This window comes from Octopus bimaculoides, chromosome 8, assembly GCF_046866305.1.
Source record: "Octopus bimaculoides isolate indiv1 chromosome 8, ASM4686630v1, whole genome shotgun sequence".
Classification (NCBI taxonomy): Eukaryota; Metazoa; Mollusca; class Cephalopoda; order Octopoda; family Octopodidae; genus Octopus; species Octopus bimaculoides.
The window spans coordinates 60,612,960-60,631,761 of record NC_142935.1 but is presented as its reverse complement, the minus strand read 5'-3'; the positions used below and the strand labels follow the sequence as shown (position 1 = coordinate 60,631,761).

The 18,802-nt window shown below is 37.2% G+C and overlaps 1 protein-coding gene across 5 annotated transcripts in view; it reads left to right on the top strand.

Annotated features, from left to right (window-relative positions):
- The window catches only part of LOC149134423 (neprilysin-2-like), a 332,072-nt gene that overhangs the window by 112,726 nt on the left and 200,544 nt on the right, over nt 1–18,802 (top strand). For all 5 annotated transcript variants that reach the window (XM_089356560.1, XM_089356561.1, XM_089356563.1 and 2 more), the window contains 3 exons: nt 14,375–14,533; nt 16,665–16,748; nt 17,364–17,560. In XM_089356560.1, coding sequence (XP_089212686.1) covers nt 14,375–14,533; nt 16,665–16,748; nt 17,364–17,560 — 440 coding nt within the window. The remainder of the gene's footprint in view (nt 1–14,374; nt 14,534–16,664; nt 16,749–17,363; nt 17,561–18,802) is intronic.

The window sequence follows — 18,802 nt, the reverse complement described above, 5'->3', positions numbered from 1 at the left end:
ACAAAAGCAATTTGTTTTTCCTGAGAGACCTCGCTGCATGCAGTCAAGCCCTAGGCATAGCACTCGTGGAAACGCATCTGAGCCCTGATATAGAGGATGCAGCAGTACATGTACCAAAATATTCCATACCGCGAACAGACAGAAAGGAAAGGAGCCATGGTGGACTTCTGTATACATCTGTGAAGACATCACATCTCAGGTCTTACTGGCATACTGAAATTCATTATATGACACTCTAATTGTATATATAAGAATAAGACAACACCATATGGTCATTTGCAATAAATATTGCCCACCGAATGCTCCAAACTACATAAGCAAGTTTGAAGATTGCTCACAGGCTTTAAAGAAATCCTCATGAAACTGGAACACCATGTGGGCGTGCTTCTTATGAGTGATTTCTACTACCCCAATGTCAAACGGCCCGAAGGCCTCATGCTCGCGGGAATGATTTATTGCCAACAAGTACAGGTGGAGTCCCTGCTCAACCTCACCAATGCCCAACTCATGGAGCGAGTTATGCTCAGACCAACAAAGGCGAATAAAATTTTTGATCTTTGCTTCAGAATGTGGACATCATTCATGAGCTGAAAGTGACGCCGACATTAGTTTCGGATCACAATATAATTGAGCTCTCTAGGTATGAACCAAAAGTAGCCTAAAGGAAGCACCCAAATCTCTCCAATCTGAACCTCCATAAAGCAGGCTGGAAAGCGATCGAAAAAGAGATCCTCAGACAGAACTAGCCGAAATATCTCCCCACACTAGACATTGACGTGAAACCATAATATTTCATGTCTATTATGCAAACCTTATCCCTGAAATATGTCCCAGAGCACAATGCCAACACAAAAAAGAAGATTCCAAGGGAGAGTAAGGTCCTCATGAGACTACGGACAAAGATTGCAAATCACTTCAACCAGCATTCCAAAAGTAGTGAAAGGTCCTACCTGAAAGCAACACTGATGGAAAGTGAAAAAATACCTGCAACAATCCTATGTAAGGGAAAGAGCAGACAAAGAAGCCTGGGGTATAAAAAGAAACATTAAATCAAGCCCAAAGGCCTTCTTTCATTATGCCAAAAAAACAGACTCAGTACGCTGCAAAATAGGACCCCACTTCCAAAAGAATGACTCCCTAACAGATAGTCCAACCAGGTTCAATGACGTACTAAATGACCAGTTTAAAAGTATCTTTACTACCCCGATGGAACACAGGCAAGTGAACGAACCAGTGGATTTCTTTGCCGCGTCACCTAAACCAGCGAGGCAGTTACGATGGATTACATCGACATTAGCGAAGAAGATATATTACTAGCCATAGATGAGTTGGACGCAAACTCAAACGCTGGTCTTGATGGTTTCCCAGCTTTCCTCCTGAAATCGTGTAAGCGTGCCTTGGCGAAACCACTACAAATTCTCTTCCAGACCTTTCTTCGAAATGGCTGGCCGCCAAGCAAACTGAAGGAGAGAATGATATACCCAATACTTAAAGGAGGAAGCAGAGCAGATGCCGAAAACTATAGACCTATCTCTCTGACTTCACACATCAGCAATGTCATGAAATTGATATTCAGAGGGAAACTGGTAGTATTCCTTGAAGAAAACTTGCTGAGTGATACCCAGTATGGCTTTCTCCCAGGTAGGAGCTGCCTGACACAAATTTTACAGCACTATGACTGGGCTTTGTAGCAATTTAGCAGTTGCTCAACAGCTCAAATGTGGACGTAATATACACTGACTCTGAAAAAGCTTTTGATAAATTGGAGCATTGTATGATGTACCACAAACTGTGTGATCTTGGCATAGTTGGAAAACTTGGAGAGTGGTTATATGACTTTCTGAAAGATAGTAGTCAGGCAATAGTGGTCAATGGAGCCACCTCAACAAAGTACAAATAGCGGGTGGTGTTCCACAAGACAATGTCTTGAGAACACTTTTCATACTGGCCCTCTCAGATATGCCCTCAGCTGCCCAGGTAGTCACGCTTGCTAGCGATTCAGACGATACGAAAGTCTCGCAGAAAATACAGAACCCCAGCGAAGTTTCACACCTGCAGCACGAGTTGGACTAAATTCAAAGATGAATTGAGGACAATAATATGCAGTTTAATGCAGCACAATTCCAATCACTGCGCTACCAGCATCCAAAACTGAATATAAAACTTACAAGGTACACTGGTCCACAGTGGGGTTAGAATCCCAGAGCTTAAATCAGTGAGGGACCTGGGTATCGACATGAGTGATGATTCCGCTTTCCCAGGGTTTTTTTTTCGCTATTCAATGTGAGCTTTTATGTCTGATTTTTCCACAATCAAAACATTTACGATTTGTAAATGGAAAATTACTTTTAAGATGGAAGCGTATGTAACCGTAGCATGGTTTTGGCCTTGATGCTCGTCTTTCTTTTTTCTTATCGGTTTCAGGACCACACTCAGGACCAAAAGAAAACTTTTCTTCAACTTTTTTTTCCGCGTCATGTCTTAAATGTATACTCTTCTTGCACTCTTGATTCAGTGCCTGCAGAGTTCATTTTTGGTCCTGTTCTAATTTTGGTAATATACAGGAACGTATACCAGCATCTTTTCTTATTGTTAATCCTTGAACAAAAATTAGACTTTTGAACAAATCCGGGATTAATTCATTTAATTTGAAATGTTCACACTCTTTGTTAACTACCCCAGAATAGGTGATAAAGTCTTAATCATTCTTTTTAACTAAATTTAAACATTGCCAACGAGTATTGAACAGGGAACTTCTTTCACAGAAAATTCTCGATAGTGAAGAACTGTTTCCTTAGAACGGCAGCAGTACGCAGAGGCTCAGCAGGAAATACAGAAATTAAATCTGAAGAAAGAAGCAAGTGAGCAAGCTGACATATGGCCATTGTTCCAATGTGCATACGAAGACAAATGCAAAAACAGTAGACTTAATGGAAACTGCTGTGTTGAGAGTCATTGACACCCCTGGCGGATTGGAGAATAGAGAATAATGAATAGAGGTCGGTAGTAGTCGAGAGAGAGAGAGAGAGAGAGAGAGAGAGTATTTTGGTAGTCCTTTTTTTCGATTGCGATAACGTCGTAGACGCTGTAATGCCAAGTTCCGAGTTCGCGTAAGTTTTTCGCTCGTTTCATGTAACTGTAACGTTATTCTTTTTTGTGCTTTTATATGCTCTGTTTTTGCTGCCCTGCGGCTGTATCGCTAGCGTTTTCCCTCGGTTGACGGGGAAAGCGCTCTGAATGCTGAGATGGACTATGAGCCTCTTAGTTCGTCCTCTATGACCTCCTTTGAAGAGAACCTGAGAATAAGTCTGGAGAAGATTGACAAAGTATTGGAAGAAAATAAACTTTGCAGCTGCGGCTCGTGATAAGAAACAACTAATCTGTATCAACAAAAAAGAAATGCAAAAATACAAAAAATGTTGAAGAGAGAAGGACACGATGTGAAAGTATCAACCCCCGCCACCAGCGACAACACAAGAATTATCAAAGAAAGAAGTATCACATACAGAACATACAACCCTAAGTCCAAAAGGGTAGAGATAGTGGCAAAACAACAGATAGAGGAAGCACTAAGACCCATCAAGAGAGACATTACCTACCTTGCCAGATGGCCGAAGTACGCGACGCTGAAAGTACGGTTTACCAGCGTGGCGATAACCAGGTATCATTCCGCGACCTCCATGAAGACAGACGAGGTAGTCCTTCTACCTTTCTACCGGAGAAGACGCGCATCCAGAGTAAGAGTGGAAGGAATACCCACGGAGGTGAAGGTAAACTGGATAATAGCGGCAATGTTAATGCGATTAGAGGAAAGGATTACAATCCTACAGGCGAGGAAGGTACCAGCGAAGAATTGGCTCGGAGAGACACTGGAAATATTAATCCAAGTGAACATGGAAGGAATGGTCAAAACTATAACGGTGGGAAACGAGGTGAGGATTAGTGTTGTGGTGGAAGGCAGGAAGCCGAGGTTCTACTACTGTCGACAGTTGAGATACATAAGGGCCGAGTTCTGTCCATCCTGTCGAAAGACCAACAGAAGATCCAGTGTAGACCACGTCTCTGACAGTCGTAACATCAAGAACTGAGAAGGATGGAAACGGAAAAGTAGGAGTAGAAAAAGAAAACTCAACAGAATAAACAGTGGTAGGCAAGAAGGAGAGGAAAAGAAGAAAACTGTAAACCAGTGAGGAAGAACCCCAACCCAGTCTCTCCCACCCCTCCCACTCCACACCCCAAACCTCCTCCCTCCTGCAGACACCAACCTTCTCCATTCATGGACACAAATAATGCAAAAACACAAGAGCCACAAATTCCCAATCCCCCACCCAGAGAAAGGTACCTTATCGTTTTTTATATAACAGTGCAAATGTTTGATTGAAAAAAGAAGTTGAGATAGTAAACACCGATACAGAGGTGAACGCGAAGGATTGTGAGGGATTACATCGGAGTGTAAGGTGTTTCCTCATGTTGAATGAGAATTATTACAAGTTAAAAGACAAGTACAGGAGATATGTCTATTATACGGGAAGAAACGTCGACCTGAACTCGTTACAGCCTCAGGTAAGATTGAGTGAAAATTTCCCAGAAACAATAGGAACGAAAGGTGGTTGTAGCCTTGAAGTTTGGACTCAGTTATAACAAGGATTACCACAGTAATAAGTGATGTTTTGTAATTCTGTTAAAAAAAAAGAAAAGAAAATATGAGTATGTAATTGCGTATAATTGGATCCAGCATAGAACTGTAATTGTTATAGTATTTTGACTGTCGATGATGTTTTAGAAGAAAAAAAACAAACGGGAAAAAAAGCAATTTAATGTTTTGTAAAAAAAGATTCAATGAAACTGTCCGGTCGTGTAGTCGAGTGACATTCATTTCATTTTTCATTTTTCAATTCCATCCTTTTCTTCGTTTTCTGTTTTTCCTTAGTTTGTCTGTCTTTGTTTGTTCCCTTTATGTTAGGCTCTGTGTGACCAAATAAAGAAATTGAAAGCGTTTTGATAGTCTCGCGAAGTACCTCATGTGAATACTTATTAAACCTCTGCTACAAAATTTATCTATATCAACCTGTGGCAGGATATAAAAGTGACAACAAGATATTCGAAGCTTGCGTAGGAAGTTTTAATTTTTTTGGTACGAATCCAAAGAAAAATGATTTGACATGGAAGTCATGTTGGCTACTGTCATACAGTTGCGACAGTAGCAAGAGCAACAGCAGCAGTTACAACAAGAACTACACCAGCAACAACAACAATACTAAAAGTGTTTCGCTCCAGCGAATCAAATCTCACCTGAATTCTTCGGCAGAATATAGTTACAGTATTTTTCGCGTTCGGGATGGGATGACTTTCCTAAAAGTAATCGCACCATCTTCTCGTCATTCCAATTTTTACATTTTTCTTTGAAGATTTTTTCGTATCTTAAAAAATACGAAGAAAAAGTTGTACCTTTTTCTGGGTTAGAAAATAAATTCAATTTGCTACGCTGTCTCACGAGATTGTTGTAGTTGTTGTTGCTGTTGCAACTGTACCACGTGAGCGAACACGTCTTCCAAGTTGAATAAATTTTTTCTTTGGATTCGTACCAAACAACAACAATAAAATCAAAAGTCCTACACAAGCTTTGAATATCTGGTCGCCACTTGTATATCCTGCCACAAGTTGGTATAGATAAATTATGCAGCGGTGGTTTAATCAGTGATCAACCAGACGTACTTCGCGAGACTACCAAAATGCTCTCTTTTTTTATTGGCCACACAGGGCCTAACACAGAGGGGACAGAAATAAGAAACGGATGGAAAGTATGAATTAGATAAAATGATAAATGAAATGAAGCCGGGCGACATCATTGAACCTGTTAATACAACTTCTTTTAAAAACCTTATTTATAACATTTTAAAACAGTATTTGTAACAATTAACTTTAATCTTTCCTAGATATGTCCATGTTAAATTTCTTTAAAAGTTCAAGATAGCTTACCCGTTGTGGTATTGTGCTGGTGTCCATTTTCTTGACCTATCCCTCAAAGTCCCCCTCATAATCCTTTACTCTCGAAAGATACTTTGGGTCTACCACCGTACAATGAAAGTACACGGGCAATCACCTAATTTCTGCTGTATTTACTTTTATCGCTCTGTCCCAAAGTTTTTCATTTTGTTTGTTGTACAGTATAACATATTTCTTCTCACAGGGCAATGGTGGGGAAGTCTGGGTCTCATGTGTGCTTGTGCTTACCTTTGTGTCAGGTGAGACATAGAGAGGGTTGATGTCTGTAGAGGGAGATTGGGGCAAAGTGGGTGTGGGAGGGAGTCTGGTGGGTCTGAGATGGGGTCATCATTTAGAAAGTGTGCCTTTTTCATTTTCTTTTTTTTCCCGCCGTTTCCCATCCGTTCTTTTCTACGTCCACCTCCTCTTCCTCGGTGCTGGTACTGATTATTGTCGGTGGTGAAATCGCGATTTGCTTCCTGCTTTCGGGTTTCTCTTTAGTCTTCAGGGATGGTGAGGATAGTCCGCTCTAATTTGGACTTTCAGGTCACATTTATAGCATCGGGGAATCCTGCCTTCTACTCGGCCTGAGTGTCACCTCTTCGACTGTGATGGTCTCGATCATGTCTTGATGGTTTTCCGGAGCCACTTGGATCATCATATCTAGGCTATGCCCTTGCTAGTCATTATGGGGTGTACTGGTGAACTGGAGGACCACTACCTTCTCTTCCATGCCCAGCAGTATGGCAGCTACTACCCAGGCTACTTCAATTTCTGGCGGGGTATATCTTCTACCATTACACTGGAAGCACGTCTTCCAAGGTATATGGGTATAAGCACCACTTCATCCGTTTTTAGCGGTGCTGCCGCGTGCAGCCTAGCAATAGCTACCTTCCGAAACTGCATCTTCACCGTTCCAACCTTCCTTCCTCTGGCAAGGTAAGAAATCCCTTGACAAATTGGTTTTAATGGCTTTTGGACTTGAGCAGTTGACATGATTTCAGTTTTCCTTCTTGTTGCTGAGTACGTCCTGTAAATAATTGTTTCCTTTTTTTCTTTTAAAACTTCTTTGTTGGAGACACTTTTACGTCGTTCCCTTCTGTTTTAAGCATTTCTTTGAATCTACTCAACTCCTCCAGACACACACCTTCGCTTTTCTCTTTCCTCTATATAATTCTTTACCCCCCATTGCTTCGTCTGTTCTCTTCAGACTTTTAACCAACTCTTCCTCAGACGACGTAAAGTTTGAAGAACTCTAAGGCACGAAACTACGACGTTTCCCCATAAAACAAGAGGGAAGACGTTGAACAATACCGCTGCATAGCAGTAAAACACACGTGTTCCACTCAAAGACAGCAGTTCAACTGCCAAAACGCTCTCAATTTCTTTATTAGTCACTGAGGGCCCAACACAGAAGACAGCACAAGCACAGACAATACAAAGTGGGGACATAAAGCATAAACGAATGAATGAAATGAACTATATTAATAATGAGGGTAGAATGACTACTCGAACCCCACTCTCAAGTAGTGCCATTTAACTATTGTTTTCATTCAATGTTTATCGATTTTAAATCAAATTAAAACTTACATTATCGGATCGGGTACTGTTTCAAATTCTCTTATGCCATCACGGGAGGTAGATAGTCATCTCTCACCTCTGGTCCCGGTGGGTCTATGTCATGGCCAAAAATTCCTTTTAGTATTTTGTACCTGTCCATATTTATTACTATGCATTTTAGGATCTGTTGGGTAGCACACTACTGGCATTTTAACCCTTATCGCTGATTTAAATTTTGAAATCTTTCTCTCGATGGCCGTGCTCGTCACATATGTCTCAAATATGCCCTATTTTTATGACTGGTCTGTGATGTTTCTGTGTCTGCTAGTGTGTCTTTATGTTTCTGTTTTTGTGTGCCTATCTGGAGAATCTAGGTAGTTTGGGATGTTTGTGGCTTTCTTGGGTGTTTGCAGACTGTATGAATGCATTTTCTATATTTTTTCTGGGTGTTAGTTTCTTGTGTGTTACTTGTTTCTTTCTTTTACTTTTCGTTCAGGTTTTTTGTGGTGGCGGTAGTGGTGGTGGTGAAACTTTTTACTACCTTTCTCTTTCTCCTCAGCACATCCTGAAACTCTTCGTCCATACTTTCCATATGTGGTGCTTCTATTGTTTCCTCTGTCCTCTCAACTCTTTTGCCTTTCTCATTGTGCTCCTTCTCTACCAATGTAATAGGGGGAAGCTCACCTTTGTGTGTCTCCTCCTTTTGCATTGGTAGCAGGTGGGAGGTCTCACCTTCACCACCACTTACAGCTTCACTTCTGGCAGCTCAATTTCTTCAACTATTTCTTGCAAGTCTCGTGGGTTGGGCTGGATTGTAACTTTCATTCTGTAACCCTACCAGTCTAATTGCTTTGTCCAAGTCACTTCCATTATTATTGGGTCCTCCTTTGTCCCCGTCAAAATTGCAGCAAGCAGCCATATCACAGCGATCTCAGGGGGCACTTTGCCAATCCCTACTTTCGCCACACGTTTACCGAGATACATTGGCAGGAGTGCCAATTGTTCCGTTTTCAATGGCGTAGTGGAGTGCTTTATTGCCTCCTCTACAGTAGCAAAACACACTTCCACAGTGCCGAATCTTCTTCCTCTACCAAAACATTGGATGCCGTTCCTGATATCTTTCAGGCACTCCTCTATGTCTTCCTCACTTGCCATCTCTATTTTCTTGCTCTTACCTGACAGCGTTCTATAAACCACCATTTTCATATTTTTTGTTCTTGTAATATCTTCAGGTGTTGGGGGCGGGGGCAAACTTAGCCTTGACCCCTCTCTCTGAATTAAATCACGTCTCCAAAATTTCCAAATCCACCAGTACCTCTTCCGCTTAAATCACGTTAACGGTGGCTGTAATGTTTTCGCGGCTTGCTACAGAAGCGTAGATCCCAGCTCCAGTTTGCTCGGGTGCCTGCACCACTTCTTAGTTTGATACTATTTTCGCCACTGAATGTGGGGAGAAAACAAAAACAAGGCAAACAAGAATTACTTAACAATAGTTCAACGGTTTCAACAATGGGCAAACCCGTTTGGGAGAACCTTCAACAAAAGATAAGCTATCTGCAACTGAGTCACAGTGATTTAACCAGAAAAAAAAAACATTCAAAGCCCTTTCTCTCGACTACTGCCGACCTCTATTCTTTATAAGAGCTTGCCGGGTCTATTCTCCAATCCACCAGCGGTGTGAATGACTCTCGCCACAACAGTTTCCATTAAGTCTACGTTTTCTGTATTTGTCTTTGTATGTACATTGGAACAATAGGCATGTGTCAGCTTGCTCACTTGCATTTGTCTTCATAGTGAAAGTCTTCTATATTTCCTGCTGAGCCTCTGATTGCTGCCGTCATTTTTATCCTTGTGTTAACAGCAGTTGTGATCGCTGCGTTGTTTGTCGGGTTGCCTTCCTCTCTCATGGCATAACCGTGATCGTATACAAGTTTCTTAATGTGGGGCATATGGCCCTCCAGGAGGACATTTGAAATTCGAGAGGGCGTTTTGGAGCAAAGGGACACTAGGGAATCGTTAAGAGACTTGCGGGTCGCAAGGGACCTCTGGAAGATCCTCTTCCTTGGTAAGTTTAATTAGAAATTAACGAGAAGTAGCCATATTTTCACATCTCTACGACAGTCAGTTTCAAAAACCATGCCGTCTTGTTTCAAATTTTCAAAAACATAAAAAATATTTTTTCCACTTTGATGACACCAAGCAAATTCCTGGTATCATGTGTAACTAGTGCTACTAAAGTGCCCCCCCCCAAAAAAAAAATTAAAACTAAAAACAGATGAATAGTGACAGGCGGTTAAAAGAAAAAAGTAATGAATAAAAGCGAAAAGCTGAATGGTGGTGAGAATTTTGGATCAAACTGGCTTTGGGAGTGGCTGATAGGTATGTATTTGTTTATGTGTGTATGTATGGCCAGGATTCCGTGTGTTGCCGTTTTGAATTCCTTTCTGCGATTGAACATAAATTGACCCCTGGCTATTAAAGACCCAACCACCCACACACACACACAAAGAAACAAACACACACACACACACACACACACACACAAAAAGAAACACACACACACAGAAACGCACACATTTTTTGGGTTTGTATCCATCACTCATCTGAAGTCCTATGTTCTGAAATTCAAATTTTATACTTGTTTTAATTATAAGATTACTCTCCAGCTAAAAACACATCTTTTGTCTTTGGAAAACAGAACCTTTTCTTTTTCTTTCTATAATTTATGTCAAGTTAGAATTTCTCTGTTTTGGTCAGGATTTTCGAATTTTCTGAACTGATATAGGAAATTGGACAGAATGTATTGATACAGGAAATGGACAGAATTATTTTTAGAAAAATAATTCATACGGTCGAAGAAAATCAAAAATATCAATTCTAATCGTAATGAGGGGGAGGAGTACATATTTTGCCTTTCCTTAATACTAATAAGGGCATGCTATGTGGGAGATTTGGCTGTTATTTCTAGTAAATTGAACAACTACATAGAGAGTACCTCATTGCCTCATTTGTGAATGTGTATAAGTAAACAAAAACTAAATGAAAACAGACACTATCAAACACACAAACATACACACACACGCATACGTATACATATATATATATATATATATATATATATATATATATATATATATATATATATGTGTGTGTGTGTGTGTGTGTGTGTGTGTGTGCATGAATGGGCGGAATTATGATGTAAGCTCGTGATAAAACTCCTCAACTTTTGTATTTTTATGAATTCGTACAAATTTATTTTCGATTCTGTCTTCTGCATAATAGATTTGATATGATTATACAAAGAAAAAAAAAAAAAAAAGAAAGCAGCCCCCTCAATTTTTTTCTAACTCATGGTTTGAAAATACGGACAGTTCTAGTCTACCTTTCGTTTTCTTTTATAATTTAAAAATTATTTTTAAAAACTTTTATGGAAGAATGTCAATTGACGGTCTTCACAATTTTTCACATAATCCTGGACTTTATATATGAAATGCCAGTGACATGCTGCATGTCCATTAGCAATATTCGCAGACAGACAGCCGTGCAGTGGTATGACATAAAGTTCACATAGACGAAAGCCTTCTTTTTAAGAGGAAACATGAAGCTGGAAGAGTGGTGAAGAAGTGTTGGCTACTTGTGATTTTCGTAACTGACGGTGTGCCAGTTTTTTTTTTCTGTGTGCATATGCATGTATAAATATATAAATAAAACGATACGTATACGCCCACGTATATATACATACATACACACACATATATGCATATATATATATCTATATATATATATATATATATATTGTTGTATTTGGGGATGGTCATGTTGCCAGTTTAGCCAATAAAAACACACGCACTATATATATGGTTTTAATTTGCTTCAGCTTTATATTACCTTAATCGTATTTCAGCCAGAGTTCTTTCGTCACACTTCTGTGACCTCATCAGTGGTCCTTTGCTTTCTTCTTTCTTATTTGTGTGTCCCTCCTTACTAACGATCAGCTATTTTGTATTTTATATTCCTATTGTATGTCTCTATATTTGCGCATGCTTGTCTCTCTATGTGTGTCTATGTTTGTCTATGTTTAGCTGAAGCAAATTAACACGAAATACATAGTGCGTGTGTTTTTATTGGCTAAACCGGCAACATGACCATCCCCAAATACAGCAATATCTGTTTAAACACACGATTTCACATCAAGAATTTTGCAAAACAAACATATATATGTATACAGCAAAACCTAAAGGTGTGAATTTTCTAAAATCCCTTTAGCGACAAACGGTTTTCACAATGAATTCTAACTGAATCGAAATTTACATGATCTGAAGCATATCTGTAGGAAAGAAATATTTAATTTTCTCAGGGTTATGAAGAAGCAAATCTTTGGGGCACAATTGTGTAGATATGCCAAAATCTTTGTCTATACACAAGGATGTATGTAAGACTAACTCTATAAAAATGTATGTGTGTGTTATATTTGTATGCCTCTGTGTGTATTTATACATGTGTATGCATAAGTTTCCAAAGATATTAGAATAATGGAATAAAAGTCTGTCATAATGAGAGTTCTTCCCAAAATCTATTTCCCTACTTTTTAACCACTGTTTCTGGCACACATATTTACACAATTTTGATTTTGAAGTATTTACAAAATTATTAGGAAATTATAAAGAGAAACGAATGGTAGATTCGGACTGTCCGTATTTTAAAACTACGATTTTTAAAAAAAATTGTGTGTGCAAATGTTTTTCTCCAGAAGTTCATGCATTTATAAAAACAAGTGTGGAAAACTGCATCAAGATAGCCAATTTTCAGATCTTTTACTTCCTTTTTAAAAAAATGGATTTTTTGAATGAAATAAACTGGATCCTGATTAAGAAATTAATGTTTAATATGACAAATTTCAGATTTTTTTACGTCATGTTAAAAGGATATTGATTTTGTGACTCAAACTAACTAGATCCAAGTACAGTGAATACCATCCTCCACAATTTGCTACTCATATGAAGTACATATGTATTTCAACAATTTCTATGAAACTGTTGAAATACATATTATAAAATACATTAATTGTTGAAATACAATTGTTGAAATACATTTTCTTGAGCATCAAAAAATCCTCTTCTTGGGTGACAATAACTTGAATATCAGATTGTTGCAAAGTTCTACCTGTTTAAATGAAAGGAATCAGAAAGGTTTGAAATGATTTCAGCGGAATTTACTTGTACCAAAAGAACACTCCTTCGGCAGACAACATGTTGATCTTATAGGTGTTGCGTGGTGGAAATAAATGCAATTAGCAAACTTTCAATTCATTTTTTTTTTTCTATTTGGGCATTTCAATTTGTACATATGTACTCCCGACTGCGTACAAGCGCATATGTAAAACGACGTCCTTTATTTCTTAATGATTATCTGCTGATATCAAAATAAGTAGTATATTGAACAATAGAAATATTTTCTAGGCGAGGGTGTTTGTGACTCCAGTAGTCAAAAGCTGGCCTTTGGCCAAAATGGGTTGAGCAAACAAAAATATTGATGCATAAAGAGACCGCTTGCACAATTATATATCAACGTAATTCTTTAAGGAATTATATTAGGTATATAAGAGACCTAGCAGCAAGTTCAACAGAACTTGGAGAGCAGCAATATGCCAAGAGACGTGTGGAAGAATGAATGTATTTAGAAACTGTGACACACTTAACAAACTTACATTCATATTAGGGTCATTGAAACTCTAGATTGTTAATTTTGATAAATATGGTATTTGTCTACGATCGTAATAGAAGTGATGAAATGAATATATCAGAAATACACACATTCAATTATAGCATTACAAATAAAACATTTACTTGATACAAATAATTGCAAAATTTTGTAACAAAATATTTCGAAGGAGAGTAATTAATATACAAATTTAAATCAAAACGTCTATATTAGTAATCACTTATAACATGACCAAAGTCGGCAAGCTGGTAGAATCGGTAGCACGCCGAGCACAATGCTTAACGGCATTTCGTCTGTTTTTGCGTTCGGAGGTCAAATTCTCTCGTGGTTGACATTGCCTTTCATCATTTCGGGGTCGATAAAATAAGTACCAATTAAACACTGGGTTTAATGTCATAGACGTACCCACGAACTTACTGGCCTTGTGCCAACATTTGAAACCGATTATACTAAGAACCTTTATTTTCTGTATAGAACTAAATTATCTAATACATTGTACTGTGAATCTAACATCCAGATAATGATTATAAACTATAATCTAGGGTAACATTCAGTAATAAGTGTGAGTTAGCATAGAAAAGAAAGCTATTTTACGGACGAAATCTTACAATTTTTAGAGTAATATAAATGGAAAATAAATAAAGAAAAACTTATATGATGATAGTAATCTTCTATTGGAAGTATTCTTGTAATCTACGAGAAGTACAACCTCAGGTATCACTACTTATTTGAGATTTCAATATCAGAAAGAGATAGTTAACACTGTATATAGCTTTTCGTCAAGAAGCATAAGTTCTGAAATTTTGAGTAGCGTTTAAGATGATTTATCAACTCCAGCGTTAAACTAGTGTTATATACCCCGATAGGGTGAAAGTTAAATAGCATCATTCTGGATGTGTATCAGCTTACTTAGAATGTAACGATTTAAGGGCCGAAACTCTTAAATGATTGGTGATTCTTCAGTGAATACCTGAAGTTGATGAGCTGTTTTGAGAGTTTCTTACCATCACAAAAATATATTAATATTCTCTCAGTTGCATTAACAATTCGTGTTTTACTAATTCATTTTTATAAAATATTTCTTTTGTAATTCTGTGAAATTTGGCAGCTCACCGTATTTCGGGAAATATAGATGAGAAGAAGAAGCCGTGTGATGATTTCTGGTTACATTCTTGTGGCGGATATATTAAATCTCACTCATCGAACTCCAGAAGAGAAAGAAGCGTGAAAGCAGAAATGCAACTCTCAACTGACAAAAAAGTTATTGGTATGTATTAATTTACATTATACGTTAATAATATAATTTGTATCTACTGACTGGTGATAATGCATTATACGTTATTATTCTTTTCTACGTTAGGCATAAGCCCGAAATTTTGGTGCAATGGGCCAGTTGATTTCATCGATCTCAGTATGGAACTGGTACTTAATTTATTGACTCAAAAATGATGAACGGTAATTTAAACTCAGAACGTAACGGCAGACGAAATGCCGATAAGCATTTCGCCCGGCGCGTTAACATTTCTGCCAGCTCGCCGCCTTGTACGCTATTATTATAACCGTTCTGTATTCACTGAAAATATACAGTCAATGGATTGTACCACCTCAGCTTATCTAAGTAATTATAACATTTTCTATTGGCATCCAGGTCTAAATTTTATTCTACGTAAGGACAGAAATAATATATGGACTGATATACTCAGAAGGAATCTTGTACTGAATGTGGTCTGAAAGCTTGAATCGCTGCAGCTATACCAGTATACCTGTTACATAGCTGAATGCCCTGTCCATTCCAGGATTAGGACAATTAGTAACATCATTGATAGTTTGTAAATTGTTTCTGAAATATCTGTACTTTTCTCTATTAATTATATGAGAATAGATATCTTTGTGTAAATAGTATTCTAAAAATGAGCATACATTTTAGAAGAGTAGTCGTCCACAGTGAATATTCGTTTCAGTAATTATCTATGCAGTAATAGGTATTTGGTTATGTTTTATTTTTACATCCTTTATACTACATTCTAAAATGTCTTTTCGGTAACAGAGTACAAGACTTCACAGAGAATTGATTGGAAAACATTTTATTTATTTCCTAGATATATTTCACAACATTCCGCAATGATGCAAATTTACAAGTTGAATTGTAGCTCTATTTCTCTTTCGCTAACATTACACGCTTTTTCTTTTATGGTGATCACATCATATGAAGGTTCTTGTGGTCACCAGATTTATGTCGTGGTTTTGAAGAATCAAGATCGCTATGACCATACATTCAGCACATTCTCTATACAGAAAATCTGAAACAGTATTTGACAGTATTTCCTAAGTTGTATAAAGCTGCAACAATATATATTACGGTGAGAGTTCTCTTAGAAAATTTACTATATTTATCTTTATACAAGTAGATAATATATAAATGTAGTATTGATGCCATATTGACTCATACCACAACACGTTCTTTATCAAGCTTATTTAATGCACCCTATTAATATGGTTTCGCTTCTTCAATCACTTTTGAGATTTTCGCTCTTTTGTTACATATTTTCTCTTTCCCTGTTTCCTCCACTAATCACCATTACGAGGTGAAACTTCTGAATGTGTCGGCAATATGAAATTACCTTTCTTTTTTTAATTTCCTGGCATCAGTATATTAAGTGTAAAATAGGCAACTGTTTAGAATGAAATTTAGCCACGTAGATGTTCCTAATCTTGTAGGAATTTGGAAGACCTTCAGCATATAATACACCCTAACATGACACAAATCAACCACAAAATAGAAACATATTGCAAAAACAAAATACAAAAAAATAATTGAAATAAACATCTCACTTTGATACGCAACGACATCAATTTGGGGAAAAGGTGAATTAACATTTGAATTTTTTTTTTTCTGATAACTAAAAACAAACTGTTTTCTAATAGTTATAAATGTTTAAAATACACAATGCCATTTGTAGAAGATAGTATAAAACCATGACAGACATGATTGCTGTTATTTCTGTTAACATTATTAACGAACGAACATTTGTAGTAATAATTACTTGAATCAACAATTGAAGCTCATTCTTCCAATGCATTGATTTGTAATTTCAAGTTAAATAACTCTGCATCCTAAGCTTATTTTTGATTCTAGATAACTGGAAAAATTTTAAATGAATATCGCTTATAAATGAATTAATATTGATATGAATTAACTAATAAGTGTATTTAGCGACATATAGTCACAAGTATATGTATCACTCCACACAATAAAATGGGATGCTTCTACAGGTGTGGTCTGTATATTGCACAATATGTACATGCATATAAATAAGTATATAAAATAAGCTATGAAACTTATCAAGGCCAGATTATTTTGCCACTATGAGATATGATATTTTTGTTTTATCCAACAGGTTTACTAGAAGAACCAACAACGGAGTCCACCATCGAGCCTGTTAAGATGCTCAGAAAGTTCTACAGATCTTGTACGGACGAAGGTGTGTGTCGTTCACATATATGTGAGGGTAAAATAATTAGAAATATACATTATTTACATTATTTACAATTGACGCATATTTGTCCTCATCTTGTTTGTTGTTAACACAACGTTTCGGCTAATATACCCTCCAACCTTCATCAGGTGTCTTGGGGAAATATCGAACCTGGGTTCTCATGGCTAAGGTATTTTTAGATGTTTTATTATTATTATTATTATTATTATTCAGGCCACTCTCGGTAATCGAACTCGGAATATCGGGTTTAGTAGCCTGCGCTCTTAACCACTACGCCATATGCCCATGGGCATTAAATATAAAACTGTATTATTAAATATAGGACTGTATTATTAGATTTTGATTCTCGCAAAGATATGACATATGTAAAATGGTATAAAGAAGTATCAACACCTACATAAAGCATTAACATTTATAAAATGGATATATACTTGGATATTTTGCTAGATTCCGTTAACGTGTTTCCCGTCCTCGAAACTTAATTTGAGTTCCGTTGATATTGATTCGAGAGATTCATTCAAATTAAAATTTTACGGAATTTGTATTTTTTATTTTGTACAAGTAATGATTGTAAAAAATGATTTGTATATTCTATTTCAGTAACAATACAAAAAACTATGAAAAATTTTGTGGACGGTCTATCGGGGAAACTTGGAGGTGTCCCGATAGTTACAGGAGGTAAATATTCAAGTGACCATGCTACAACTTTGCGAACTCTTTTTCATGTGACTGGTGAACTGCTTTGGCTGCAATATCATATTATGGACGACCCAAAGAATAATCATAAAATAATCAATGTAAGTTCTGTTGATGTAATCAGTCAATGGTCTAATTTGGGGATTTAAATATTAATGATTATTTTAAAATAATAATAATGATATTAATATAATAATAATGATAATAATAATAATAATAATAATGATAATAATAATAATAATAATAATAATAATAATAGTGAATCTTAGAACTTTAATATCATCAATGTTCTGTGAAAATATTATCCTCCCTTTCTTTCGTTTCCTTTCTCCTTGAGTATTCAAAAATATAAACATTTTATTGCAAAAACACTACAGTCTTTTCTGATCGGATATACAAACGAACATCTCAAGAAAAATTTTTAATTTTAGTATCTATAAAGAAGTTGCGGAGTAGGCCGACGTACCTTGATATTTTGAATGGAAAAGGACATGTGTCTACTGTCAGAAAATAAACTAATGAACCAAGTGAGAGTGAGTAGGAGGAAGGGTTACTTAACTGGAGTAGAAATATCTCGGATTAGTGAGAGTCTGAGAGAGCCTGTGGCTGGGCTACAAAGATGGTCGGAATAGAAAACAAGAGGTAAAATTTGAAAGCAGGGAGAATGGTAGACAGGAGGAACAGGGGAATGGTGATGGAGCTGTTCAGGATGAGGAACAGGAACGTTATATAGTGAACCTTGATACTGTGGTGGCTGGACATGCAGGGGAAATGAACTAGCCAGATAATGAATTGCTTGAAATTCAAAGATGACTTCCCGAATTGATGAATGCCCCAGAACAAAAAACCTCCAAGAATATGAGAAGGATAGACGAGAGTAACACAAAAGATAAATACTGTCATACTATACACACAGACGGAGGACATAACACAAACAAGGAATCTTCTTCAGGCTATTCCGCAACTTGTTGAGGAGAAATTACATCTTAGGAAGAACAAAAAATGGTCGAGCAAAAGAACCATGGTGAAAACGACGTATTGAAAGGGACATAATGTGGGCAATGCAAGAACAAGGAAAAATTGAGCAATGGTTAAGAGGAAACTGGAAAAATGGGAAAAAGACCGACAGAGAAGAAATATAAAATACGGAAGAACGGGTTTAATGCAGTAACAGAGCAGTTAAAATGGAGGATTATGGCAAAAAGCCAGAACATCAAATTTGTGAACAGAAAGAAGCAGTTCGAGGTGAACAGGTTGTTTCAAAATAACCCGAAACAATTCTTCCGAAAGTTAGGAGACAATGGGCAAAAGCTTACCCCTCATTCAAATAAAGCCAGGGAGTC